The following is a 27,787-nucleotide window of genomic DNA, read 5'->3' as shown; positions in this document are numbered from 1 at the left end:
TCCGAGCTCCCGCGCATGCTCAGTAAGAGCCAAGCGGGCCATCCCTTGACGAGCAGGCCGGGCGGCCCCGCCCCCAGTGCCGGCTCCGCCCCGCCCGGCCAGCTGGGCTGAAGTCCCCTCCCCGCCCGCCCGAGCCTCCCTCTAGCTCAAACTCCGCCTGAGCGCCAGGAGCGGCGGCCGCGGCTGGTAACTTTCCCCCAAGTGCGGGCGGGCGCAGGACTTATGCACCCCGGCTGATCGCGGCCCCGGCAGGGCAGCAGCAGCAGCAGCTCCGAGCCCGCCCCCTCGCCGGGCGGGGGGCGCTGAGCGGCGGCGGCGGTTGCCCCATGTCCCGCAAGGCCAGTGAGAATGTGGAGTACACGCTGCGGAGCCTGAGCAACCTGATGGGCGAGAAGCGCCGGAGGCAGCCGGACGCCTCGGCCGGCTCCAGCGCGGCGGCGGCCGGGGAGCGCAGCCTGATCGCCGCCGAGTCCTGCTCCAGCATCAATAGCCAGGCGTCCGGCGGGGAGCTGGAGCGGGCGGCCCGGCGGCAGTTCCAGCAGGACGAGAGCCCAGGCTTCGTCTACGTGGTGTCGGTGTTCTCCGCCCTGGGGGGCTTCCTCTTCGGCTATGACACCGGCGTGGTGTCCGGGGCCCTGCTGCTCCTCAAGCGGGAGCTCAACCTGGGCGCCCTCTGGCAGGAGCTGCTGGTCTCCAGCACGGTGGGCGCCGCCGCCCTCTCGGCGCTGGCCGGCGGGGTGCTCAACGGGCTGTGGGGCCGCAGACCTTGCATCCTCCTGTCTAGCTGCTGCTTCATCGCGGGCGCCGCCCTGCTGGCCGCTGCCCAGGACAAGGAGACCCTGCTGGGGGGGCGCATCGTGGTGGGGCTGGGCATCGGTGAGTCCTGCGCTGCCAGCCCGCCCCTCGATCCCCGCCGCTTCCCCTTCTCTCCCTGGCCGGCTCCCTTCCCTCCCTCTGCTTCTCTGCCCCGGTTCCCCCACCCCCTCCTGCGCCGCGGCGTGTCCCTTTCAGTGACGCGTGGCTTTGTTTCAGTAACTCGGCAAGTATGACCTGAGCGCTGACAGTCGCTGGCGAGTCCACAGGCAAGCCCGGGAAGCGCTGGGGATGAGGGTGTTTTGGGTCTGCTCCCACCGCACAGGTCTCCCTCCCGGGAAGTGCCGCTCCCGGATAGAGTGACTGGAGTTGAGGTTACATGGGCGGGGCCAGCACTGTTCCTCCAAAGCAGGGGACACTCCTTGCATGGCCCGTATACTCCCCTCCGCTTGGGGCATCTGGCTCTCAAAAGTGGGCGCCCCCTCCCCTAGGGATTGCCTGGTTATTGTGTAGCTTGAAAGTGAGAGTCAGACTGAGAGTCTTTGTTTCCCCTGTGTGCTGTGGAGGAATGACGGGGTTGGCAGTGGGAAGGTACTCAAAAAGAAAAGGAGGACTTGTGGCACCTTAGAGACTAACCAATTTATTTGAGCATAAGCTTTCCTGAGCTACAGCTCACTTCTCATCCTCACTGCATTTTCCACTTTTATGCATCCAATGAAGTGAGCTGTAGCTCACGAAAGCTTATGCTCAAATAAATCGGTTAGTCTCGAAGGTGCCACAAGTCCTCCTTTTCTTTTTGCAAATACAGACTAACACGGCTGCTACTCTGGAAGGTACTCAGTGCTCTTCGGTTTTATGTAGGGTTTTGTCCTGGGCTTATCACTGTAATATCTGAGTGCCTTCCAGGAGCACATTAAGCAGTGTGCTACATAGCTGATCTGTGTGGTTAGTTCTCTGATTTTCTTCCCCGAAGGGAGAAGTGCTGGCAGTGGAGTGGCTGGTTTTGTTAGTTTTTTTTTTCTTCTTTAAATGTAAGTATACCTGTTGATATGTTTGTGTTAGAGAAGGCAAAGTCAAAGTATGGGTATTGCACTTAGCAGAAAGTGGTGAGGCTTGTGATGGAATGCCAACTGGAGCTCTGCAGTGGACTCATATAGCATTGGGCAGGTTGCTTCACCTGTCTGCCTCCATTTCCCCATCTGTAAAATGGGAATAATACTACCTCCTCGAGTTGGTTGTTAGGATTAATGTCTGCATATGGCTTTGAACCTGAAAAGTGCTATATCAGTATTAAGTATTTGATTAGTGTGAGGATAAATATCTGTCCCACCACTCTATTCAGGCTCAGTACCTTGGTCTGTGTATTTGGCCAGTTTTCTGATTCTCCTCCATCTACAGTAGATGACTATCTGCATGGGTGCTCTCATTTGTTAGAGAACCATTTTCAAAGTGGAGTGTGGAATGTTGCTTTGTATGAAATTGCCTCTACAGATACTTACTTCTGGAGTCACGTGCCGTGCCATAAAAAGCATTAAAGCAGTTAGCTGTGGGAGGAAATGAGCTGTGATGTGTGGGTGGAGTGGCACCTGGATATTTTATGAATAGGTTTTTAATAATTCCAAAATTTGTACAGAATGAGAGATTCTCTCCACAGATCCCTATTCTTGGTATTTACTTACCAGTAAGTAGAAAAGGAGGACTTGTGGCACCTTAGAGACTAACAAGTCCTCCTTTTCTTTTTGCGGATACAGACTAACACGGCTGCTACTCTGAAACTTACTGGTAAGTGTAGTTCTCAACTTACTCAAAATATTGATTAGAATACAACTGTGTGGAGACGGAAAGCAAGTTTAGCAGCAAGTAGTAGCTACCCAAACCACAAAAGAACATATCCTTAGGCCAGGTCTACTCTAAAAAGTTAAGTTGACCCAGTTACATTGCTCATGAGCCACATAGTTAAGTCAATCGAACTTGAAGTCTAGACAGCACTAGAAAAATTCTTCTGTTGACCTAACTGCAGCCTCTCAGGTAGGTGGATTAACTACAGTGATGGGAGAACCACTGTTGTTGCTGTAATGCGTGGCTATATTTGTTTAAGCTTAGACATAACCTTAGACTGTTCATGTTGGAGCACCCGACAACCATTTTATACTAGTGCCAGTCTCAGGCAAATATTTTAAGCAACATAAGAGCTGATCTTTTGACATTTACCAGATATCTATCAACTAGAGGTAGATATGAGAGATGATGAATGTGTCGGAGTGGGATCTTCAAGTGATGTCCTGAGCAACAGAGAGAGGGCCCAGAAACAGCAGCCTCTCCTATTTGTGGACATCATCTTTCCCATTGGCCTCTAGTTGGTGTGGGATTGTATTCCGTCATTCCAGCCCACCTAAGAAGGGAAGAGTGCTCTCCCTTCTGGCTCATGCAATGGAATGCAGGAGAAGGAGTTCTATGCTATTCCCTTCTCCAACTTCCTGGTGGCTTTTTTGAGGGTCCTTCTCTGTGAATATCTCCCTTGTCAAATCTAGAGGCAAAGAGAGTGATCAAAAGTAGAGAATATGAAAAAATAGATTCTGGATTAATACACTTAAAGAATGTCAAGGTATCTAACCTCATAACAAATGTCCCCTCTGTGGTTCTCTGCTCTGTTGGATACATACTGAAGGTATAACTATGAAAATACACTAATAAGCTAGTAGAAGTTCTTTGATTCAGTTAGACAGCATTTGTTTTAGAAGCCAAAAAATCAGGATTTAGATTCCATTTGTGCTGCCTTGAGCAATGTGAATTGCTGTTTTGTTTGTTTCAGTGTGTAGTTCTTGATACACGTCTGTATGGACTGTAAATACAGTTAATTCTGTCTATTTTTTTCCCCAAGTTTACTGGATGGGCTTAATGTGAGCAATACTTACTCCATTTTAATCTTGATGTGGGGGGAGGGTCTGCTACATGCCAAATGAGTCCTAAATAACACTGTCTCTAATATTCTGGGACCCACATAGTTACAACAGCACTGCACTCAACACACGTCACTCTTCAGTTGCCCCACCTCCTCCCCAGACTTAAAGCTTTTATCGCCACCAACCTTCATCTAAGCAAGATTGGACAGGATCTTTGGAGCCCTTCAGTGTGGCTCCTTTGGTTTTTTGGGAGATCATTCCTCCTTCTCTCTGTTGCACGTTCAGCCATTTTTCTGCAGAAGAACCCAGTTTGAGACTGAGTGCTATTTCTCAGCCATTGAATGAGCCCATTTTTTGAGAATTCTGTAAGTTGTTAAAAACATATTTGCTGTGATACTATTCAGTTTTTTTAAAGAAAAAAGTTAAACCAAGTCATAATGAAAAAAGATTGAGATAAAACTAGCTGCTTCGTTTTGTTTGTGCTACACTTCTAATCAATGTTTTCCAGTTAAATTTACTACAGTGATAATGTACAAAACAATCAGAATATATACTGTATACCCAGGATTGGAAGCTTTTGATGCACCTTTAATACCCAAAAATATTAGGGTTGGGAACGATTTTTTTTAATTCTAGACCCTCATACTTCGTGCACTTATTTCTGTATTGTCTACAGTGTCATATGGCTACATACAATATATGTTTTTTGCCCTATATGTTATATCAAGTACAGTAAGGAAAATTGCATCATTACCATAAATACTTCATTTATAATATTCTGACAGTAATTGGGGTTTATGAACAATTGAAGATGATTAGCACAAATTAGATCTAATTTGTGCTATTTACCTTTTGCATCTGAAAAGTTAAACTTTATTTTTGTTCCAGCTTAGGGCCTCAATGTAGTCCATGTCAAAAGAAGTTTGCCATTCATTTACTTCAATTAATATTCGTGTCAACGAGACACTCTTTTTGACACTGAAATTAATGCTCAGGATTGTGAAGGACTGTCTCAAATCAGTGCTTGTACCATGGCTTCTGGTTTTGACGGGCATTGCATCAGTCAACATCAGATGAGATGTTGCTGTGGTCTTGGAGTACAGCAAGATCCTGATTGCACCGGACCTGCCAATACAGCAACACCTTAATCTACTGCCGCTCTCTGGACTCAAATCCAAGAAGCCTTTCTGGATACATGTGTGAACACTACAGGCCAATGGAAAGGACACGAGCACTTGCTGGGTCAAATCATGGGCCACTTTTGGCATCCCAAACAAAGACCTGATTGAAGATCCAACAAAGAGGTCCCGGGATTCTGCTGTTCCCATACTCAGTGGACTGCACTCGATCTTTGGACAATGCACGGAAGGTGTGGACATCTCTTCCACAAATGGAAAAATCAAAGAATCAAGGAATTGTGAGGTACAAGCCATGCGACACATCATGAACAGCTGCTGTCCAATTCATGCTTACAGTGGTAGCACCAGGGGGATCCATTTAGCTACCCAGAAGCTTTAGAATGGCTTTCAAATCTCAAAATGCAATTATCATGCCAGCCCCTTGTTTTTCAAATGGCATACGAAAGAAGATTTACTTCAATGGGACTAGGACAGACTGGTCCTTCGATTTGTTTTGTTTTTGCATTTCTAGATATATAAAGGCCTTATTCTGTGCTCTCTTGCAAAGGTGTTAGTTATGCTGGTGTCAGACCAGAGTAGTAATAGATTTTTGGCTCCATATTTTTGAATGCAATATGGCTTTGTGGGTTGAAGTACAAACTGAAAATCAGGAGGTCAGGGTTTTATTTGTGATAGTCACAGACCTCCTGTGTCACCTTGAGTAAGTGACTTTACCTCTCTATACTTCCCCTTTCCCATCTGTACAGCAGAGATACTGCTTGTCTTGCAGGGGCTTTGTAAAGTAAATGTGCTGAGATTCTTGGATGGGAAGCACTGCAGAAACTGAATAAAATTGTTGACCTCTTTCAAATGTGGCGGTTCTTTATACATGTGGTGATATTTTCATATTGCTTGTTTTTTTAGAAAATGAGAAGTTAGTCATTCATTCATAACAATCTGAGCGAAAAAGTTATTACTGGAATATGTAATGATCCCAACAGAATTTGAACAACCCACAACCTTCTGTATAAAAGTAATGATGCTCTTATCCAGCAAACTCTCCATAGTTTTTTTTTTTGTTAATTTTAGAGTTTTAAATTAGCCACCAGAGGGAGCTTGGATAACCTCATGAAGGCAACAGAAATTTGGAGATAAAGCAAAATGAAGAAATTTTAGTCAGTATTTCTGTCAGTTCAACCAAACTGAAATCCTGGTATTACATATGAAAAGAAAAGGACAGCAGATGAATAACAAATTCCTCTTTTTCCCATGTATTTTTGCATAAGAATTGTGCCTGTTAAAAAGATACTTTTGTAATTCTATTCAAATGTGGTAGTTGATGGTAAACATAAGTGTAACAGAGCTGGGTGTGTTATACAATTCATTCCTGTATGGAAGGCAATAGCAAGGCAGAAAAACACTATATAGCCTGCTAATCTTGTGACATTTAAACCTAGCCTAACTTCATCTGTATGCAGTTTTTATATTCTGGTGGTTATCTAAGATGCAGGTCTCTCTTTAGCATTGTCTATATCCCCATTGCTTTTCAAAAATGAAACAGCAGGCTAGGAAAGAATGATCTTGCATTTGAATTAGGATTGCACTGTTACAGGTGAATGACAGCATTTTGGATCCCAAATGTTATCTGCCTGTATATGAAAAAAAGGTAATAATCAGGACTTTGTATGCAAATTGAACTTTCTTCTTTCTGCTTCCACCCCTGTACCATTGCAAACTAAGGACTGGACCCTGCCCTCAGCTACTTAGTAGAGTATATTTAGTAAAATGAGTTAATGTACATGTGCAATAGCTGTGGTGTGGTCTGAAACATGCAGTGAAGTTCACTAACTCAGCTCACTCAGTCCTAGTGCAACAATGAGGCCTCCATGTATTAAAACAGCCATTTTTTTAGGTTAGTATTAAAGTTCTTAGAAAACTTGATCTTCACAAATATTGAAAAAGAAAATCTATAAACAAGGAGTATCTTTCAGTTTGTTTGCTTCTGTCGCCACACTTAGCTTTTTTTTTAAAACCAGAAAGAATAAGTGTCCACAGTGAAGCTTTCCCTTCTCACCAGTGACTTGCATTAGGAGACATTTCTGGGAAAAAGAAACTTACTGTCCAAGGATTAGCTGAATAAACTTTATGTTGTGTTAGTTCCTAAAGTATGCATAGTCCTTATTCTTGAGATTACAATCTGAAAAAAACTGAAGGGTGGAGAGGAAAGGGAGACTGCATGCAAAGTGAACGGGTTCATGAATTGTCCATGTTTTGTTAATTCCATGGATTCCTAATTCATATTATAACAGTTTTAGATGGGTTGGGGGCGGGGGTTGAGATGGTAGAGATGAAGGGGTTGTTGGAGTGAAAAGTAAGTAGAAGAAGAAGGGAAACTGAGAAATTAAGTGGGGGAAAAAATGAGGTGCCTGGAAGGTCTTGACTTGACTTTATTTCTTTGTTTTCCTTTGTACGTGGTTGGTTTACTGTAGTTGGTAGCTCCCCAGGATCAGGAGAAACTATTGTTGCTACTTTTGATGTGAGCAGTAGGCCACATTTGGGGTGTTGGGGGTTTGTTCCAGTTAGGAGAAATTGGCAAGTCAGGTATCTTGTTTATTTACAAAGTACTCCTGCAGGTATTCTGCACCACTACATGGTGCAGAATTTGCATGGAATTAATGTTCTCCATAGAATTTTATTTTTCCCCGCAGAATTTGTGATTCTTTTCTCCCTCCCTCCCTCCCCCCCCCCCCCCAGCACTCCCGCCTGCTGTCAGTCCCAGCTGCTCAGGGCTGACAGCAGGAGTGTCACTGTATTGTGTTGTTTTGACAAAATATGCAGAATTTTAAAATATTGTGCGCAGAATTTTTTTATTTGGATGCTTCTGGGGGAATTCTGCAACAAAGAATGTACATGAAGACCTGTATCCTAGAATACAATGGGGGACGGTTTCTTTGCTCGGTGTTAGAAGCCTGTCTTTCAAACCAGCGCTCTGCACCTAAAAGTTTTTTTTCCCTCTTAGCTGTGTTTCAGGGCCATGTTACTACCACTTACGTTACTGTCTGCTTGGCAGTCTTTCTTCTTCTCTCTGACTCTGTCCTGTGTCTCACTCTCATACGCTTACCCAAACAACACCAGCTGAGCCCCTGCCCAAATAGCTCAAATTCTTGAGGGTATACTCTGCAATTAAAAACCTGTGGCTGGCCCATGCTGGCTGACTCATGCTAAGGGGCTGTTTAATTGCAGAGTAGATGTTCTGGGGATTGGGCTGAAGACAAGGCTCTAGGACCCTGTGAGTTGGAAGGACCCAGAGGTCAAGCTGTAGTCCAACCCCAAATGTCTACATCCCAATTGAACTGACCTACAACCTGAGCCCCATGAGCCCGAGTCAGCTGTCACAGGCTCTCTGCGGGTATCTACTTACTGTGTAGACATACCCTGAAGGTCTTGGATGTGTCTTTTTGTTTTGGCTGGAGACATGCTTCTGTGTTTTGTGATGAAGTCCACTTAACTGTCTCAAATGCCTGATTTACAATGGCTTCTTTACACTTAAAAAGGTAAGGTGGTAGTTATGCCCCATGCCTAACAGCAAGATTTAACCTATGCCATAGCACTATACTGCTGAAGTTGCTCCTGGCTGTGTCAACCCTCCTAAAGCTCGCAAAAGGTGGGTCTTTATCACTGTTTGAAAAGTTAGGGAAAGTAGGTATGTCAAGAGCAACTTGCCACATTTAGTAGTGATGACAGAACCTCTGTCATCTCTCATTTCCTGAACAGTGCATCAGCAGGCTGTGTGCCTACACTCCATCGGCTGGTCTGCCTTCTGTTCTCCCCTTCCCTCTGCTTTCTACTTTTCTGCCAGTTTGAAGCATACCCTTCCTGTGACACCAGCACTCAAAATGCTTACCAAATGTAGGAAATGTTTGTAATAGATCTTTTCAGCCTCTGTACTTCAGATAGATTAGATAATTTAGCCTTATGTTAACTAACTCACACACACATGCCACGAACACCATATTTCTGCTAGCATCCTTCTTCTGGATCACCATCCTGTCTTGTAACCTCAATAGAGCTAATCAATCTACTGGAGGAGGCAAGGGTTAGGATTAAAAAGGGTTGGGCATCAGAGGTTGGGGTATAATTGGTGGAGGGTCTCCTGAGGGAGATACTGTGTCCTCTTGACAGCAAGGGTCAGCACCAAATATAATCTTGACATTAATGCTTGACCAAAGTATTGTCAATATTTAATACCAACCTCATTTGTACTCCACTGTTTTAAGATGTTGTTTCAAATGCCTTGGACTATTATTTATATTGAAAACACTGCAAAATCCCCACTAACAATGTGGGTTTGTCCCTCTCTAGTAGCTACACAACATCTGGAGGTTTGAGCCTGCTCCTGTGTTTTGAACTAAAGGCCTGAAGACCAGATTTTAAAAGCTATTTACGCATTTAGATGCAGATAGGTGCATAGCATGATTTTAAATAAATACATAATTATATATATTCTCCACCCCCCAAAAAGGGTGTAGACGCCTAACTCCCGTGAGCTGAAGCAGTAGAGACTAATGCTTTTAAATCTAGAGATCTGGGGTTCATTCCACCAGAGAGGGGGTGTCATTGTGAACAGCCCTACAAGGGGCAAAGAGCTGAGCTGACAGAATGGGTTACACACTCCTCATGACCAGAGATGCTCGTCCCAAGCTATTCAGATCCTCACATTAATCTGAAGGCATTCAGTGCCTGCATCTAAAAGCATGAACTGCTAGTGCATGAGCTGAAATACCAGGTCCAAAAGCTCAAGGGAAGTATAGACTCATAAACCACTGTCTGTGATGTAGCCCTTACAGGGTGACAAAGAGCCCCATGATTTAGGATAGGTTACAGTTGCATCTTCTGAAGACTTCTACCCTCATAGTAAGCAGTATATTTGTGTTATTGCAGCATCCCAAACCTTCTGGCACTGTATTGATGTAACTCCTGTGCTGTTTCCATAGTTTGTCATAAGTAACGTTGTGTCAACATACAGGATGTTAACTTTTAGGAACCTTAACTACTAATACAAAACGTAATACCACTTTTAACTCTCACTTGTGCAATTCTTTGGTCTGAGCAGTTAAGACATGGTCAATTTCATTCCTCAGACTGTTCTAGTGCACTTTTATTAATAAGAGGTCTGAAGAAAATGTGACTTTGGAAAATATTTGGTGGAGCTTTTTGAAACAGTTACAACTAACCTCCTTTTATTTTTTCCTTCAAAATGCCCTAAGAAATGCATGTAGCTCATACATGAATATGCATTTGAAATTGCTCTTTTAATTCAACACATAGATATTGCATAATACTTTCAAGTTATCATGGAAATCTGTATGTAAACTTTACTATGCGGTGCTAGAGTTCCATTAAACATATTGCATACATTTTTTGTACAATGTGTAGATTAAAGTATTTCAGTTCATGTTATGAAACATATACCATAAAACATATGCACCTCTTGGATCCAGGTTAGCATGTTGTAAAAACATCAAATTTTGTGCTTCCTGACTGTAACGTTAACACTGCAACCTTAACATTATATTAGCATAATGTTTACCTTTAACTTCCTGGGAGGAGGGGGTTGCAGAGGAGAATTGTCCCTGTTAACATAAAAACAAACGTAATGGAAGACCAAATTGTAACTGTTTTTTATACATATTGCCAGATTCATGCAGTTGTTATATATGAGCTCACTTTCAAAATCACTTTTTTCCAAAGGAGGGAGATCAGTGACATCAGTCTAGCAAGCATAAAGAAAATTATAAAAATCATAAAATTACCCAATGGACCTGCAGCAAAACAAACTGCTTAAATGGAAGGGTTTATAAACAGCTGTCAGTAAATAAATATATGATCAAGGGTATTACTGAAAGGCAACCATAATAGTAGCATGGAGCATGCACTATAGTGCTTTCTGGTATGGATTATTAGAATTGAATCTGTATGTAATTTTACTCCTAAAAGAGTACTAACGTATATGTTACACTTACGTCTACGGGGAAGACAAAATTCTAAAACATTTTCCTTATTAATTATTAAAAGTGGGCATTGAAATGCCTAGATTTTTTTTTCTTTTGAGCTGTGAGAATCACTAACATTTCCATGTTTAGATTCAGATACTTGACCTGATCTAGAAGTCCATTTTCAATAACACAGTGGTTCCGTATTCTTGTGTAAGTGAAGTGAGTGAAGTTTCAGAAATTTTAGGTTCCGTTAATCTTTAGGAATTACATTCAGTAGAAATGTATTGGGCCTCCAAACTGCAGAACCCTACAGCAGCTCTGAAAAGTGGGGCGTTTTTTCAGTTGGGTTTGCTTATTCTTATATAAGACAGACTGTATTTTTGCTATACGTTTCAAGTGTCATGTCAAAGAGGAAAACTTACCTGTGAATTTACAACCTTGTATACGTTTTTAAAATATAATTTTACAAAACAGAATGGAAAATGCATGGTAAAGACTTCACTTTGCTTCATCTCAGTTCGTTTAACAATTCAGTTATACCCACTAAAACCAATTCACATACCACAGTTAGCAGGGGATAAGGAAATTTTAACAGTAGAGGATGCTTCCATGCATTTAAAAGTGACTAACAAGCAGATGTTTCACTGATTGATTGCGCTTCAATCATTGCTTCATGGCAACAAACTAAATCCCTGAAGTAGATTAATCCTTAAGATTTCCAAGATGTGTATCACTTCCTATGGATGAGCCTGTGGTGGACCATACTTGGGCTAATTAATTCAAAAGTTTTGCCATCCTATTAAATTATGCTTCAAAGGAAGAAGATAAAGAATGGATCACAGCAAGTAGCTATTGTGACATATCCTCCTATCTAAAGGAGATAAGCTATTTCAGTGTGCCTACTGAGTCTGAAGTGAGGAAACCATTGCAGGATTATTGATTGCATGGTACAGGTATATGACTGTCCCTACAATGGTTGAGGTACACATGCAGAGCAACACAATTTCTGAAAATGCTTTTGGTGCATCCTCCTAAAACGATATGATGGTGGTTACTGTGCATTCTGAGACCACTGAGGCTCAACTTCCGTAGCACCCATTACTTTTACTGGGAATAGGCTTTATCACCTAGTGAAGAATTCTGAGAGTTGTTTTGCTACAATTTTACAGGATCAGATAGTATCGCTTCCGTTGCCAACATACAACAGTTTCCTAAGGGATTGGATGACATGGGAGAACTGCATGGCTGCTGTGGGTCAGAAAAGATTTCAGGAGTGGGGGGTATGTGTGCATTTTTCAGTCTCTACTTACGATGGATGATGCCTATGATTTTTGCCTTTGAACAAGCAGTGAGGCTAGTTTCAAAGTGCTGTTTTCAAGCAGAGATGCTAGCCCAAGTAGAGCACCAGTTTTGGACTGGAATCCAATGTATTTTTGGGGGAATGACTACCCCTGTAAGAAAAACATGAAATATTCATATTAAATTAATTTTAACCATACACTTTTCTGCATGCTTTGTGATTCAGCTTACGTTATCTCCAGAAAAACTCTTAAAGTAGGTTTTTGCTCTTATGATATTACAGAAAAGACTAATTTTTAAAAAAAAACCCGTGTGTTCTGACTTTAGAAATATCAGCAATGTCAAGCTTAATATGCCAGGATTTTTGTTGGAGAATTTAAGCTTTTAGATATGTATTATGAACTCCCACCTTAACTGATTCTATAACAAGGAGATTCTTTCTCTTGTGTGTTTATAAAAATATGGTTTTAACAAAGAGCTTTAAACAACGTCTAAAAACATCATTTGTCCTTTACTTTGCTTGGCTCCTTACATATCCTAATTCATAACATCACCATTTCTCCAGTCAGCGTTGTCGTCTGGTGTAGACGAGACCTGAATTTCTTATACAAATAAATAAAAGAAATTTAAACTTTCAAGGCACTCTTTTTACAGCCTTGAGAAGAAACTATTTTTGTTTCTTTGCAGTTCTTCTTTTAGGCAAGTGCAGAAAATCTGTCTGGATATCTTCTAAACCCTCTTTCATTTTCCTTCCTTGCCCAATAGCTTCTGATACCTTCATGTTGCTTCCTTTGTTGTTTACTGCTCTTGCCCAGTGGTTTGCCCGATGGGAAAACATACCATCTTAACCGATGTCTATTTGAGGTAGAATAACAACTTGAGCTTTACCTAAAGAGTCCACTCTAACCAGTTTTGATTGCGCATGTCTCCTAATAAAGTCCTAAAGAGGAACAGTGGACTTTTCTATTTTGGATGCTGGGTGGTTCTTGTCCACCTGTTTTTTTAATTTTTTGTCTTCAGTATATTCTCAATCACAAAATGAGATCTGACCTTGGATGAAAGTGTTCTTTAACTACCTAACAGATTTTACTCTACATGGGCTGGACACTTCTAGGGCTTTTCCTACATTGGCCAAAATAAGACCCAAATTTCATCACCATTGTAATTCCACGAGCAGAAGCTGTAGTGTTAGGGTTCAGTCATAGTTATCTAGTGTCCCCTAACTCAACTTTAGATAAACATGGTAGTAAAAACAACCATGTCCTGACTACTTTACAGCTTCTTCTATGGCATGGACTGCTATGATCTATGGATCCCATTTTTTTTTGTTTTGTCAGTGTAGACTCTCAATGAGCCTGTAACAATGCATTGATGAAAGAGTTACTCAAAATATTGGCCCATTTTAGGTATCCCTGAGAGAAAATTTGGAGTGAAAAGGACCAATTATTTATGGAAAGTTAAAAAATACACATTGAGTTAGTAAATACGGATGTGAACTCTGAATTCCTGGCAGCTGATGACCAACTATGCTAATGAAGACTTGGGCGACTTCAGAAATACCTAAAGGTGGCACAAGCCCCAAGAGTGAGGCTTAACCCAACCTGCAGAACACACAAGATGCATCATGGGACACTTGGAGACACACGGTGGAACTATTAGACTTTTCTACCATGTAGGGCTTCATCTTTTTGGCCATTCTTTAATGAAGGCGTTCATGCTAACATGCTGTATTTATCATGCTTTTAGCCTAGTTATGATTTATATTCTGCTCAATTACTACTCTTCATTTTCAATTTAATTCTCTATGCTAACCAACCTTTTGAAATATAAGAACTGTAATGGTTGTTTAAGGAATTCTCTGTAGGAGTCTAGCATCCATGTAGAGAGAAGACTGTTTTTTAAAAAAAAATATTTGTTTTTCAAGAGTGTCCGAGAGATCAGCATCTAGGCACTCACTTTAACTGAGGGAGCATTGAATGCTTTAAGGGGGAGCCCAGGCAGAGAGTCATAACCAGGAAGAGTGCTGAGGTGACCAGGTACACTGAATGAGAAGTTAACATCGGACAGAAAGGTACATTTGGCATTTTAAACTTCAAAGCAGGTATCAGAATGTGCACCTTGGCAAATGCTTGCACTAAGGTACCTTTTTATGTGTTTACAGGTCCTTGCTTACTGGACTGTTGAGGTCAGTAGTAGCTAAGTGAACGCAGGAGTGGGGAATCTGCCTGAGAAAAGGTAAGCCTAGTTTTATTCATTACTGAGTTGGACCTCTGAGATTTTTTTCCTCGTAGATAGATTCCCTGCTCCTGCATTGGTCATAGGTGCTGCTGACCTCTCCAGTCTGGTTCACATTGGGACAGCTCGCCCTCAAGGGGAAGCCGGAAAGTGCAGGACAACAACTTCAGGAACCTGCAAAAGAACTAAAATGTTACAGGTGTCCGGGCATGAGTCGTGTGATGTTTGTTTACATTTTGAAAAATAAGGGTCCTGCTCTGTAGCGATTGTCTCTTTTATGTAAGAGGGGAGTAATGTGTAGATAAAACAAATCCTATCCTAAATCCTAATTACTGACTTCATTCAGTAGTGTTGTAGCTGGATTGGTCCCAGGATATTGGGGAGACAAGGTGGGTGACATAATAGCTTTTGTTGGACCAACTTCTGCTGGTGAGAGAGACAAACTTTCAAGTTTACACAGAGCTCTTCTTCAGGTCGGAAAGATACTCAGGGCAGGTCTACGTTTAAAATGTTGCATCGGCACAACTGCAGCACTTCAGTGAAGATGCTCCTACACCGACGGGAGAGCTTCTCCCATTGGCATAGTTAATCCACCTGTCTGAGAGGCGGTAGTTATGTTGATGGAAAAAGCTCTCCCATCGACATCGTGCAGTCCACACAGTTGGTTAGGTTGGGATAGTCTACACTGAGAATGTCACACTTAGGGCAGACAATCCCTCAAACTGGTGGCTTATTTTATAATTAGATTCACCAAGCTAGTAACAGAAGAGCTTCTGCAGTACCACACTGGTTAACCAGAAGCCAAACACAGTTCCATTTTGGCATTCCAGCCCTTAGTTTCCATCCAGACAAACAGGTGTAATACAGCGAGATGTTGTTGAAAACCCGTTTTATCCTTTGGGATCAGTAAGAACCTCACATATTGATCAGACACTTAACCCCGATCAATGTGTATCTTAGATCTTGCCCAAATATGCTGTCAGCCAATTCTTAGTAAACGAAATGAAGATTTAATAATAAAATAAGAGTTATAAATGGTTAATAGATCATATACATACAAATGATTGCAAAGTCCTTCTAGCAGGTTTGTAGCAGTTATAGAATAGACTGCTGGCTTGTAAAGTCTCTCCGGTAACTTCCAAAAGATTGGATGGTCCTCAGTCCATAGTTCAACATACTCCTTTTAGTTGTAAATCCACAATCCAGGGAATTAAAGCAAGAAAGAGGCAAAGCGGGGTGTCTCAAGTATATTTATATCCTCTGCCTTGTGCATGGAAATTTATTATTCCAAACAAAGCCCACAGCCCAGGTGAATGGAAAGTTACGGGCCCAAGATGGAGTCTGAGGTCACATGTCCTTATCACATGCCCCTACATGTTCGATGAATCATGGGGTGGGGAGGCATTGATGCCTCGCTGTCTGAGGCATCCTCAGGAAGAGCTATCTGCATGGAATGAGTTTCTTCAATGATCCATTGTGAGAGTGGAGTGTCCTTGATGTTTCATCAACATGCAGCTATCTAGCCTTAATGTAAATTCTATCTAGTGGGTGTCACCCAGGAGTACAACACATGTTTAAGGTACAAGTGCATAGCTAGTATTCATAACTTCAGATACAAAGATGATACATGCATACAAACAGGATAATCATACTTAGCAAATAATAGCTTTTACATTGACACTTTACATGACATACTTTTGTACAAGATTTGTTGCAATTGTATAACAGTGGTAGCAACAGTGATATAAATTGTCATCTTTCTTAGACATAGCATCACACATACAGCTACATTGCTCAGGGGTGTGGGTTTCTCACACCCCTGAGGGACAGTTATACCAATATAGGTCTCTAGTGTAGACCTGGCCTCATAGTGTGTCAGCTAAATAGAAGAGTGGAATGGATAAGGAGTTAACATATGTTGCAAGAGACCATTCAAGGCAAAGTGGGCAGCTAACACCTCTACAGTCATAGGACAAAAGAGGGTTAGTGGGTTACAGATTGGTGTAATGAGCCATAAGTCCAGTGTCTTTATTAAGTTCATGATTTTTCTGCTGTCTAGCAGAATTATGAATGTATGTTCCCAGGTTCGTTTTTTGAACGTGTTGTGCAGGTTTCCTTTAAGGACAAGAACTGAGAGATCAGATAAGAGTGATCATTTTGAGAAAAGTATTCACCCACAGGTGATTTTATCTTTTATCATTTTTCTGTGTTTAGTGCATAAAGCAGAGGACTGGGAGTTAGGACTCTGGGGGTTCTGTTCCCAACTCAACAGCTGGCTTGCTTTAAGCAAGTAATTAAATCTGTTTGTTTTTTGCCTTAGCTTCCTTCACTGTAAAGTGGGAATAATACCATCTCTGCCAAATACTTTGAAAGCTCTTTCTGAAAGGTGATACGTAAGTGCAACGTCATCTAAAATCTATTTTCTAAACAACTTTCTTCAAAAACCAGAACTATTGAAAAACACATTTTTAATTATTAGGTTATCTTACATTGTCACATATGATCTCTCTTGAAAAAATATCAGCTCTGGGATAAAAGCCAATGAGAGGCTTGAACCTAAAGAGTAAACTTTTTTAGAAAGTTATGAGCATCTGAAAAAGGACTTAACGTCGAAATTCAGCTTCACCTATAAATGTAGTGTCAGTAGAATTACTATGGGACTGATCCTGCATAGTGCTGAATGTCCTTGACTCCTGTTGAAATCAATAAGATTTGGGAATCATGTTCTCTCTTTAGGCTTTCTCTGTTCCCCTGGTCCATTCCACTCACTCTTATCCTGGGACCAAAAATTTGTTTTTGTTTTTAAAGCAGGCTATTCCATCAACTTTTGCAGAGGGTGTATGGTTAGGCAATTCAGTGTGAGAGATCTCCAGCTTCAACAAAACGGTCTGCTGTTCTGAGCAGAAATTCTTTCCATTCAAGATTAAAATATTGGCTCACATTGTGGATCAGATATTTGACTCACAGGATGGCAATAAGCAAACTACTGCGGAAGTACTCTCTTCAGACCTTAGCCGTCCTGCATACAGAGAATACTCATGTCATCTGTGAGTTCTGCAGACCTGGTGGAAGATACAAATGGCAAGCTGAGCTGCCATGGGAGAGCTGCAGGAATTGCTCTCCTGAAGTGACTGAAAGCTTTTTTGTATTCTTCTACTGTACCTTTGAACTTGCATAATTGGAGGGCATAGTAATGAAACTTTCCTGAAAAGTTAGCTTTCAGGCTTGTAGTATTAATTTGAATAAAAACTTGCTTTGCAGTATGTGTTCATACAGACGCTCCCCGGGTTACGCAAACCCGACTTACACAAATCCGCATTTAGGGGAAAAGTTCCGTAAACTAGAAATAGGAGTGTGGGTTTTTTGGTTTTTTTTTTGCTTTGTTTTTTGCATAATGATCGGAGATATATTTCCAACTTACGCAAAATTGGAGTTACGCAAGGTGTTCCGGAACGGAACACTTGCGTAAGTTGGGGAGCATCTGTATCTTTGGAACAAATATTAATTTTCAGAAGGTGTTAAATGCAAGAAGTATGACTAACCTAGAGCCAGTATGGACAGAATACAAAGGGACCTAGATAGCTGGAGAGACAGGTAGAAAATAAGAGGTGAGATTGTGGCAGGGCCTGGATCTGTGCAGCTCACTAAGCAAAGCGAACTTTCACTGGAATATTTTGTTTAAATATAAGAGGTCTTATGGTTTATTTTGGGGCTTTTTTATTCAGTGCAAATAAGACTTTAATCTCTGGCCCCATTCTCCTTATCTAGCTGAACGGACTTAATATTACCTTAATGTTTAAACAGGGCAACTCCCGTGTCTCTAGGAAGGAAGATGATGAATTAGCATTCTATGACCAGAACATTAATCCAGGGCCTGAAATTAACCCTCTGTCACAGAATTGTGATGGAGTTTCAGCTTCTGTTTTAAACAGTAACTGTTTCGGGGCCTTCTGGCTGAGGGGAAAATTGAATGTAAACCAATGCAATGTTGGTGTCTTCCTGAGTCTGTAGAGAGCCTGAAACAATAGATCTAAGGTGTCAACTGTGTAGTTCATCTGAGTCAGGGGTCCTGTGGACTCCATGATACCATAAATTGTCCTGTCCTCAAGATCCTGCGGAATTCAGTGTTTCTGCCATAGCATTCACCATTTTGTTGCAGTCAAAGTACTCAACATGTTGTTTTGCCTCCCTGCCTTTCCAGGAGCTGCCCACACTTGGCTCTTGTTCTCCAAGTGTCCCTCACAAGGGTGCTTTAATTGGATTAAAATATGTTGCCTGAGCCACGGACCAATGCAGGAATCAGGGTACTGGAGCCAGAGTCCTGCTTGTGGCCCAAGGAACAGGGGGAATCCAAAGCGCTGGCAGTCTAGCTGAGAGCAATGAAGCAACCAAGGCTGACACCGACGAGTTACTGAAGCAAGCTACAAGCTCTCTGCTTTCCTGGCTCATATGGGGAGAATAAAATTCAGAGCCAGGCTTCCTGGACAACTTCACAGGAGCAAGGGATCGTGGTTTGGAGCCAGGCTACCTAGACAGCTGGGCAAACCATAGTCAAAAATAATTGTTTGGTTTTACCCCAGTGAGCATTTTCAACTATGAGCTATAGCTATGTGTTCTTTCTATGGGTGGAGGGATGGGAATGAAGGGTTTTTCATGGGGAGAGAATAAAATAACTTTGCAGAATTTTAAGATTCCTGCTGTGGAATTTGATTCCACTGTGTTGAGCACGTGAGGAGGCACTGCTTATAATATATGCTGCTTTTTTCCCCCCCCCCATACAAAAGAGAAGTTCTTTTCAAAGGATAAAGATCTTAGTTGACTTCCTCAAGTGTGAATAACTTCCTTGATCCGGATAATGTGGAGAACAGATAAATGTACAGGCTAACACCTACCTGGAAATAATAAACTCTCTTCTGTACGATGATATCGAGTGGAAAAGCAAATACACGAAGCCTGATTCACCACTCCATTTCACTAGTTTTATGCCAGCATGACTCCCATTGATATCACATAAGTGTGAAACTAGTGTAACAGAGTGGTGAATCAGGCCTGTGAAGTGATAGAAATAAAGGAGCTACACATCTGAATTTTTGAATGTTGCTCTCTGTAGCTTTTTTTAAATGTTCAGGTTAATAATACTTAAATTCTGTGGTAAATATGCTGCATCGTGCTTAGATGTATATTGGAAATCTTACGCTTTGGGATTTTTCTTAGCTTTAAGGCATTCCTGATACAGTAAGAGAGAACATACAATTTTGTGATGTTCATTTAGAAACACTTATACTAGTCTTGTGCGTGAGATCATTACTTTTTGTGTAATTTGTTGTATTTCTTCATTGAATTTGTGGTGTATTTTTCAGTAACATTGTTGTTAAAGTGAAAGCTTCCCATCTTACTCAGAGCAGTGCTGCGTTTCCTGCTTAAGACAAAGGATAAATGGTATATGAGCAAAAAATATTTATTCTTTTAAACATCTCAGCTGTTTAGCTGCTGGCAGTTGTGTAAACACCACAAATTCCCAACCTAATTGAGTGAGCTAGCTGCACTTCGCAGCATTTTCAGTTTGCAGCTTGGACTTTTATTTGCCCCATGTTATCTGGCATACACTAAATTGCTACTAGGTATGTTTACATATTAAATAGTGTAGTTAGTAAACACTCACCTCTCTTAAGGTGGAGATTTTCACTTCTGTTCTATGTGCCTTCTCTGCTGTGCCAGTACACCCCCTTGTAGGACAAGCCAATCTAGTCTTAGTGTTTACCCACTTGAACCCAGGGCAGGCTCTGCTTGGTGCAATGGCGACTTTGCCTATTATAGCAGAGCATTAGTTCTTTAATAATTCTTATTTAATAATTTAGTTTTTTAATAATTCTAATTTAATAATCAGTTCTTTAATAATTAAAGCTAAGACCAGTTTTCTGTCTGCACATTAGGAGTCTGCACCAGTGCTGCTAACATAGTAGCTGAACTCACAATGAAGCCTCTGTCTAGAGCAAGGCCTCGCTCCCTGTGGCCTCAGAGTGTGAGAGCCTGATGTAGCCCTATCCCATGTGGCAAGATATTAACCAAATCACTATTCTGCTCCAACATATACAGCTTTAAGACTGCATGTGTCAATATAATATATACCTCACTTCAGCATACGATTTTAAATACAGTAGGTTCTGCTTAATAGCAATCCTGACATTAGCAACTTCTGGTTCATGGCAACACCTGTCCAGTCATCAGTCCCGTCCCATTAACATCCCTGTTAATAGGATTCAGATATTCACAGTGGCATGCAACTTAATAGCAACTCTTTTTTTTTAAAGGCCCCACTTGCAGGCAGGTTTGTGAGGCTGCAGCCAGGGAAGGCAGTGCCAGTGTAATGCTGACAGACCCTGGTCACTGGCGGGTGGGATCGAACCTGGGGCTTCTGGAGCTTAGTGCATGAGCCTCTGCAGCATGAGCTAAAAGCCAACTGCCTGTTAGCTAAGATTAGTGGTCTCGGTGCCACTAGATGGGACAGAACACCACACCCAGGAGGTGTGTGGGTTACACTAGTATTTGCCTTCCTTGGCTGCAGCCTTTAAACCAGTCTGTGGCCTGTGCTCAGCCTGTCCCAGCACTCCCTTCTGGGGCTGTAGCCTGGCAAACCTGCCTGCTCATATTGACTACACAGGAGGTAAAGGGCGGTGGGCTGGGAAGGGAGGCTGCAGACCAAGTAGCCCAGATGTCGAAGCTGCATGGTACCACTCCCTGCATTATCAAGGCTGCGCCCTGCTGGGGGAAGGAATCGCTGTGACATGCTGAGTCCTGACCCCCGGAGAGCACAGACAAAGGTACAAGTGCAGCTCCACAGGCTCCCAGTGCCCCTTCTCCCTATAGAAAATTCTGGCATCCAGTCTGCAGCCCCTCTGCCCGCTTGCAGGATTGCAGCCAGGAAAGGCATGTCCCAGCGCTTCCTTCCCTGGCAGTTGTCTTGAAAACCTGCCTTCCACTTATTGGCAAATGCCAGGTAATGGCAACTTTTTGCTGGCAATTGAGGGTTCCAGAAAGAAGGAACTGAGGGAGCACGGGGTCACCTGGGCATTTTATACCAGTGCTATGAGAGCACGGCACCAGAGGGCTCTAGAGATGCTTTGACTGGTACCACTGAGGGAAAAATTTCTGGCAACCGTGCTTGGGGCATGCACACACACCTAGTGTGGAATTGGCATGTGCAACATATCTCGAAGAACAACTGTTATGGAAGGTTAGTAACCGTTTTTCCCAGTGAGTGTTAAAAAAAACAAACAAAAAAACCCTTCTAAAACAGTTATAAAGGAGAGAAGTCCAAACCCATTCTCTATGAATGCGTAAAGTTCTTGGATTTGAACTCTGGAAATTTTAAAAGATAAGGTGCAACTTTGTTATCTGCATGTGTAGTAAGCGGTAGAAAGCTGAGTGGTTCATTGTAGATAAGCCCATTGTATTTGGCAGCACAAGACAACAGCAATAGTTCTGGTTCTTGCTACGTTACATTGGGGTCAGTGCTACTAAGGAAAGGCATAGGCAGGATTGTATGGTTAGAAAAATCATATGGGAATTTTCTACATGAATGCCTGGAATAATAACAGGACGGTATTGGAGAATGTGGATTTACTATGAAGGCACTGTACGTGTATAAGCCTCTGTCATCACCTATGGAAAAAGCTTGTAACACTGATTGTAATTTTAACTAGTGCAGTTAAAATGCTGTAATATTCTTTCTTTTCATAGCACAATAACTTTGCCTGACACTTTGCAGAAATGTGAAAAGACATGGTCTCTGCACCAGAGAGTTTATAATCCAAGCTGGACAGATATGGAAAAAGGAAGAGGGGAGGTAAAGTTGAAATAAAGCCAGTGTGAGTCACCTAGCTGGTTCCTAGTCAGCTGCCAGCATCTGGCACTAAAATGCACTTTGGCCCAGATCCACAAAGGATTCCAGTGGAAGTTAGGAGCCTAAATAGATTTGTGGATCTGGGCCTTACTGATTGTAGCTAACTAGAAGAGCCACCAGTTGCTCCTTTCCCTCCTACAATTGCCACATTAGGACTTGGCTGCATCCCCAAACTAGTTCTCTTCCATTTGGCAGCAAGGGCTCTGTCTGTCAGTCTCCCTAATGCTGTTCTGCATCCCCTGTCATTAGAACAGCACCAGCAGCTCTTGCCTTGATGTAAGGAAGAGATTTTAAGAGAAGGTCTTAAAGAACAGAAAAAGACATCTGGCTAGACCAAGTAGGGATTGCAATATAATTAAGCTTTCAAAGTTCAAGAAGTTTTGACTGATGCTTCCTTTTTATAGTCAGGTGAGCTGCAGGTCCAGTTTATGTGGAGCAGGTTGAGATGCCGTCTCCACCTTCTTTTGAAAGGAGTTATGGGAGGAGAATGACAGGTCACTGTATCCTTCCTGGAGTATTAGAAATCTGACAACAAAAGCCTTGTAGTTGAGGATACTCTTGTAAAGCAGGTCTGTGTTAACAGACTGTACAAAAAGCTTCAACTTCTCTACTTCTGCTGTTAAATTTGAGAGGGTCCCATAATATAAAAGATAGGAGAGGGTCCTTCCCCAGCTCTCTTAGAGGGGATAAGCACTGAGCTGTGGCTCCAGGCAGAGTGCATTGATCTAGACTCCATGCACTCTACTTGACTTAGTCTTCTGTCTGGTCAGACTCAGTTCATGGTTCCCCTATGGCCTGTTCGCACTGGCATATGTGAAAGAACTTTGAGGGCTTCTTACACTTTTTTTTGCAAACGCTTAAGGAGTACAAAATCTGTACATTTGGGATATCTTTAGTCTATCTTATAGAAAACCTATTTTCAGTTTTTTCTTTGGTATTTCTGATGTCATTTCACTTAAAACTGGAAACCCTCATTGCAATGTCTTTTTGTTGCATGTGTATAAATCAGCCATCCTAGAAGATTAGAGTTGGAAGAGACCTCAAGAGGTCATCTAGTCCAATCCCCTGCTCAAAGCAGGACCAACCCCAACTAAATCATCCCAGCCAGGGCTTTGTCAAGTTGGGCCTTAAAAACCTCTAAGGATGGAGAGTCCACCACCTCCCTAGGTAACCTATTCCAGTGCTTCACCACCATCCGATGAAGTGAGCTGTAGCTCATGAAAGCTTATGCTCAAATAAATTTGTTAGTCTCTAAGGTGCCACAAGTCCTCCTTCTCTTTTTACAGATACAGATTAACATGGCTGCTACTCTGACACCCTCCTAGTGAAATAGTGTTTCCTAATATCCAACTTAGTATTTCCCAATATCCACTGCAACTTGAGACCATTGCTCCTTGTTCTGTCATCTGCCACCACTGAGAATAGCCTAGCTCCATCCTCTTTGGAACCCCCCTTCAGGTAATTGAAGGCTGCTATCAAATCCCCCCTCACTCTTCTCTTTTGCAGACTAAATAACTCCAGTTCCCTCAGGCTTTCCTCATAAGTTTTGTGCTCCAGCCCCCTAATAATTTTCGTTGCCCTCTGCTGGATTATCTCCAATTTGTCCACATCCCTTCTGTAGTGGGGGGAAGGGGGGGGCAAAACTGGATGCAGTACTCCAGGTGTGGCCTCACCATTGCCGAATAGAGGGGAATAATCACTTCTCTCGATCTGCTGGCAATGCTGCTACTGATACAGCCCAATATGCCGTTGATCTTCTTGGCAACAAGGGCACACTGCTGACTCATATCCAGCTTCTTGTCCACTGTAATCCCCAGGTCCTTTTCTGCTGAACTGCTACTTAGCCAGAAGGTCCCCAGCCTGTAGCAGTGCATGGGATTCTTCCTTAGTAAGAGCAGGACTCTGCACTTGTCCTTGTTGAACCTCATCATATTTCTTTTGGCCCAATCCTACAATTTTTTTCTAGGTCACTCTGGACCCTGTCCCTACCCTCCAGCGCAGGGGTGGGCAAACTTTTTAGCCTGAGGGCCGCATCAGGTTTTGGAAATTGTATGGAGGGCCGGTTAGGGGAGGCTGTGCCTCCGCCCCTCTTGCTTCTTGCCCCCTGATGCGCCCCCAACCCCAGGACTCCTGCCCCATCCACCCACCACCTCCCTATCCCCTGACCGCCCCTGCAACCCCCGCTGCCCCATCCAATCCCTCCTCTCATTCTTGGCTGCCACACCAGGACCATTGCCCCGGGAATCCCTGCCCCTGACTGCCCCCTGACCTCTATCCACACCCCTGCCCCTTGACCACCATCCCAAGCTCTCCTGCCCTCTATCCAGCCCCCTCCACCCCCTTACCACGCTGCCTGGAGCACCAGTGGCTGGCGGCGCCGCAGCCGTGCGACCGCGAAGCACAGAGCAGCGGTTCAGGCCAGGCTCTGCAGCTCGCAGCCCCGCCGTCCAGAGCGTTGCGCCCACGGCACAGTGAGTTGAGGCTGCGGGGAATAGCGGGGGGCAGGGGCTGGGGGCTAGCCTCCCGGGTCAGGAGCTCAGGGGCCGGGCAGAAAGGGGCCCATGGGCCGGATGTAGCCCATGGGCCGTAGTTTGCCCACCTCTGCTCCAGCGTATCTGCCTCTTCCCCCAGTATAGTTTCATCTGCAAACTTGCTGAGGGTGCAATTAATCCCATCATCCAAATCATTAATAAAGATGTTGAACAAAACCTGCCCCAGGACCGACCCTTGGGGCACTCCGCTTGATACCAGCTGCCAACTAGACATTGAGCCGTTGATCACTACCCCTTGAGCCCGACAAACTAGCCAGCTTTCTATCCATCTTATAGTCCATTCATCCAATCCATACTTTTTTAACTTGCTGGCAAGAATACTGTGGGAGACAGTATCAAAAGCTTTGCTAAAGTCAAGATATATCACGCTCACCACTTTCCCCATATCCACAGAGCCAGTTATCTCATCATAGAAGGCAATCAGGTTGGTCAGGCATGACTTGCCCTTGATGAATCCATGCTGACTGTTCCTGACCACCTTCTGCTCCAAGTGCTTCAAAATGGATTCCTTGAGGACCTGCTCCATGATTTTGCAAGGGACTGAAGTGAGGCTGACGAATCTGTAGTTCCCTGGGTTCTCTTTCTTTTTTTAAATATGGGCACTATATTTGCCTTTTTTCAACTGTCCAGGACCTCCCCGATCACCATGAATTTTCAAAGGTAATGGCCAATGGCTCTGCAATCACATCAGCCAGCTCCTTCTGCACCCTTGGATGCATTAGATCTGGACCCATGGACTTGTTCATGTCCAGCTTTTCTAAATAGTCCTTAACCTGTCCTTTTACCACGGGTGGCTGCTCATCTCCTCCCTGTTCTGTGTTGCCCAGTGCAGCAATCTGGGAGCTGACCTTATTTGTGAAGACCAAAGCAAAAAAAGCATGGAGTACTTCAGCTTTTTCCACATCATCTGTCACTGTGTTGCCTCCCACATTCAGTAAGGGTCCCACACTTTCCCTGACCACCACCTTGTTGCTAACATACCTGTAGAAACCCTTCTTGTTACCCTTCACATCCCTTGCTAGCTGCAACTCCAGTTGTGCCTTGGCCTTCCTGATTACACCCCTGCATGCTCTAGCAATATTTTTATACTCCTCGCTAGTCATCTGTCCAAATTTCCACTTCTTGTAAGCTTCCTTTTTGAGTTTAAGCTCACTAAAGATTTCATTGTTAAGCCACTGATCAGCCTCACCTCAAAAAGAGGCATAGATAAAATTGAAAATGTCCAGATGGGTACATTGAAGATTACTTAGGTTGAGGGAGATATGTAAAATAATGCATATGGCAGTTGTTAACTTGATGAGCCTGTGAGCCGTGTCCCATAATATAGAAGGGATGAAGCACTGGATGGAATGGAAAGAAAATTTATTTCCATTACAGTCTATTTAATCACCTTGTGACATTCCCCAGTAGAAATAGTTGAGGCAAACCCAGATTTTTTGCAAGAAGGCACATTTTATCTTAAAGACAATCGTTGCCGCTATGTTGGCTAGATGACGAATCTACCAGCAGTGTTACTTGAAAACCAATTCTTATTCATTCTTCTTTTCAAATACTGGGTGAAAAACCGACTGTTTTCACTATTGTCTTAAGTATTGGTTATGGACAACTGCAAGAGGCCGGGTAACAGACTATAAGGATATAGTGGGTGCTCTGTCACTGAAATGTTCCAATTCTCATGTTGTAAGGAGTAGTTTTTATTAAGTTACTGGAACACAATAAGCTGCATAAACTGTAGCCATTACATGGAATAGGTCCCTCTTGGAGCAAATACTCCCCCTGTTTTCCATGTGTGTTGAGCTGCTTTTTACAGTCATGCTCATGGATTTAGCTTCTTTCTCTGTTGTTCTACATGTTTCTCTCAGTCACCTTTTCTCTTTCCAGGTGATGTCCATGTTATCACTTGCCATGGGAGCCATGTTGGTGGCATTATTAAATTGTGTCCTAAATATATCCATAGGACTACCCTGCATTATTTCCTATTTGAGTGGAGCATATCTTTTGAAAAAAGTCTCCTTTTCATCAGATGTAAACAGCACCATATGCCAACCGTCTTGTGTAAAACACCCATTTTCTTCTGCGACTGATCAGAGGATCGCACCCCATCATACTGAACGCTGACCTGATAATATATTTGTGACTACCAGACTCTGACAATTGCAACTCCTTATCTAGGAATGAAGTCATGTACCGGGAAAAAGCTTCAGCATAGTTTAGCAGTGCAGGTTCCTTTCCAAGGACAGTCGAGCTCAAGGTCCCTGTCTTAATAGCTAATGCTAATCCCACAGCGGGTTTTCACTGTCTTAGAAATCATCTCCGCCTCTTGTGGCCATGATTTCTTATTACAACTGTATTCCACTGGAACCATGAAACTGATGTCTGATAGGAGGAGGCTAGTGACTACGAGAGAGAACTTTCGTAATAGTTGGACCTAGATGAAGGAACTCACACCCACAAAGGAAAAGAAACAGCACTTTCAGAACTACAGGAATCTTACTATTTCAACTTAGCTTTACCTCAAAGTTCCACGAACACACACTACCCCCTCATCCTCTTTCCCTTGCACAATGAACCTTAGAAATTCATCAAGCTATTTCTTCTCCTGGAACAGGAGAGACAGTTTTTGATTTTCACGTACTTGAGAGGTGCTCAGATACCACACTGTTGGAGAACGTTTGTGTACATAGCGCTCTACAAAAGTAAGATTGTACTGTATTGTACCTCTGCATAAATTGGTTTTTCTTTTTTGAATCTGGTATACAAACCACAGCCAGATTAAAACATGAAATATCTTCAGCATAATAGGAAACTGAGTATTAGCTTAAAATGATTCAAAAATTCTTTATAAAATGTGTGGCACTGAAATGTGTGTTGTAGCTTACACAATTATTTAGATATGAGAAAGTGAAGACTTGCTATTTTTTTTTAAACAGTAATATTTATAAAACTCAATTTGGTACCGATCTTTATA

The 27,787-nt window shown here is 42.8% G+C and overlaps 1 protein-coding gene across 1 annotated transcript in view; it reads left to right on the top strand.

The window, feature by feature from the left end:
- The first annotated feature begins 326 nt into the window (after window positions 1-326).
- Window positions 327-27,787, top strand: part of SLC2A13 (solute carrier family 2 member 13) — a 307,588-nt gene continuing 280,127 nt past the window's right edge. Inside the window, exon 1 of the mRNA XM_077807858.1 lies at window positions 327-876. Within this exon, the coding sequence (XP_077663984.1) occupies window positions 327-876 (550 nt within the window). The remainder of the gene's footprint in view (window positions 877-27,787) is intronic.

This window comes from Eretmochelys imbricata, chromosome 1, assembly GCF_965152235.1.
Source record: "Eretmochelys imbricata isolate rEreImb1 chromosome 1, rEreImb1.hap1, whole genome shotgun sequence".
Taxonomy (NCBI): domain Eukaryota; kingdom Metazoa; phylum Chordata; order Testudines; family Cheloniidae; genus Eretmochelys; species Eretmochelys imbricata.
This window is presented reverse-complemented; position numbering and strand designations above follow the sequence as displayed.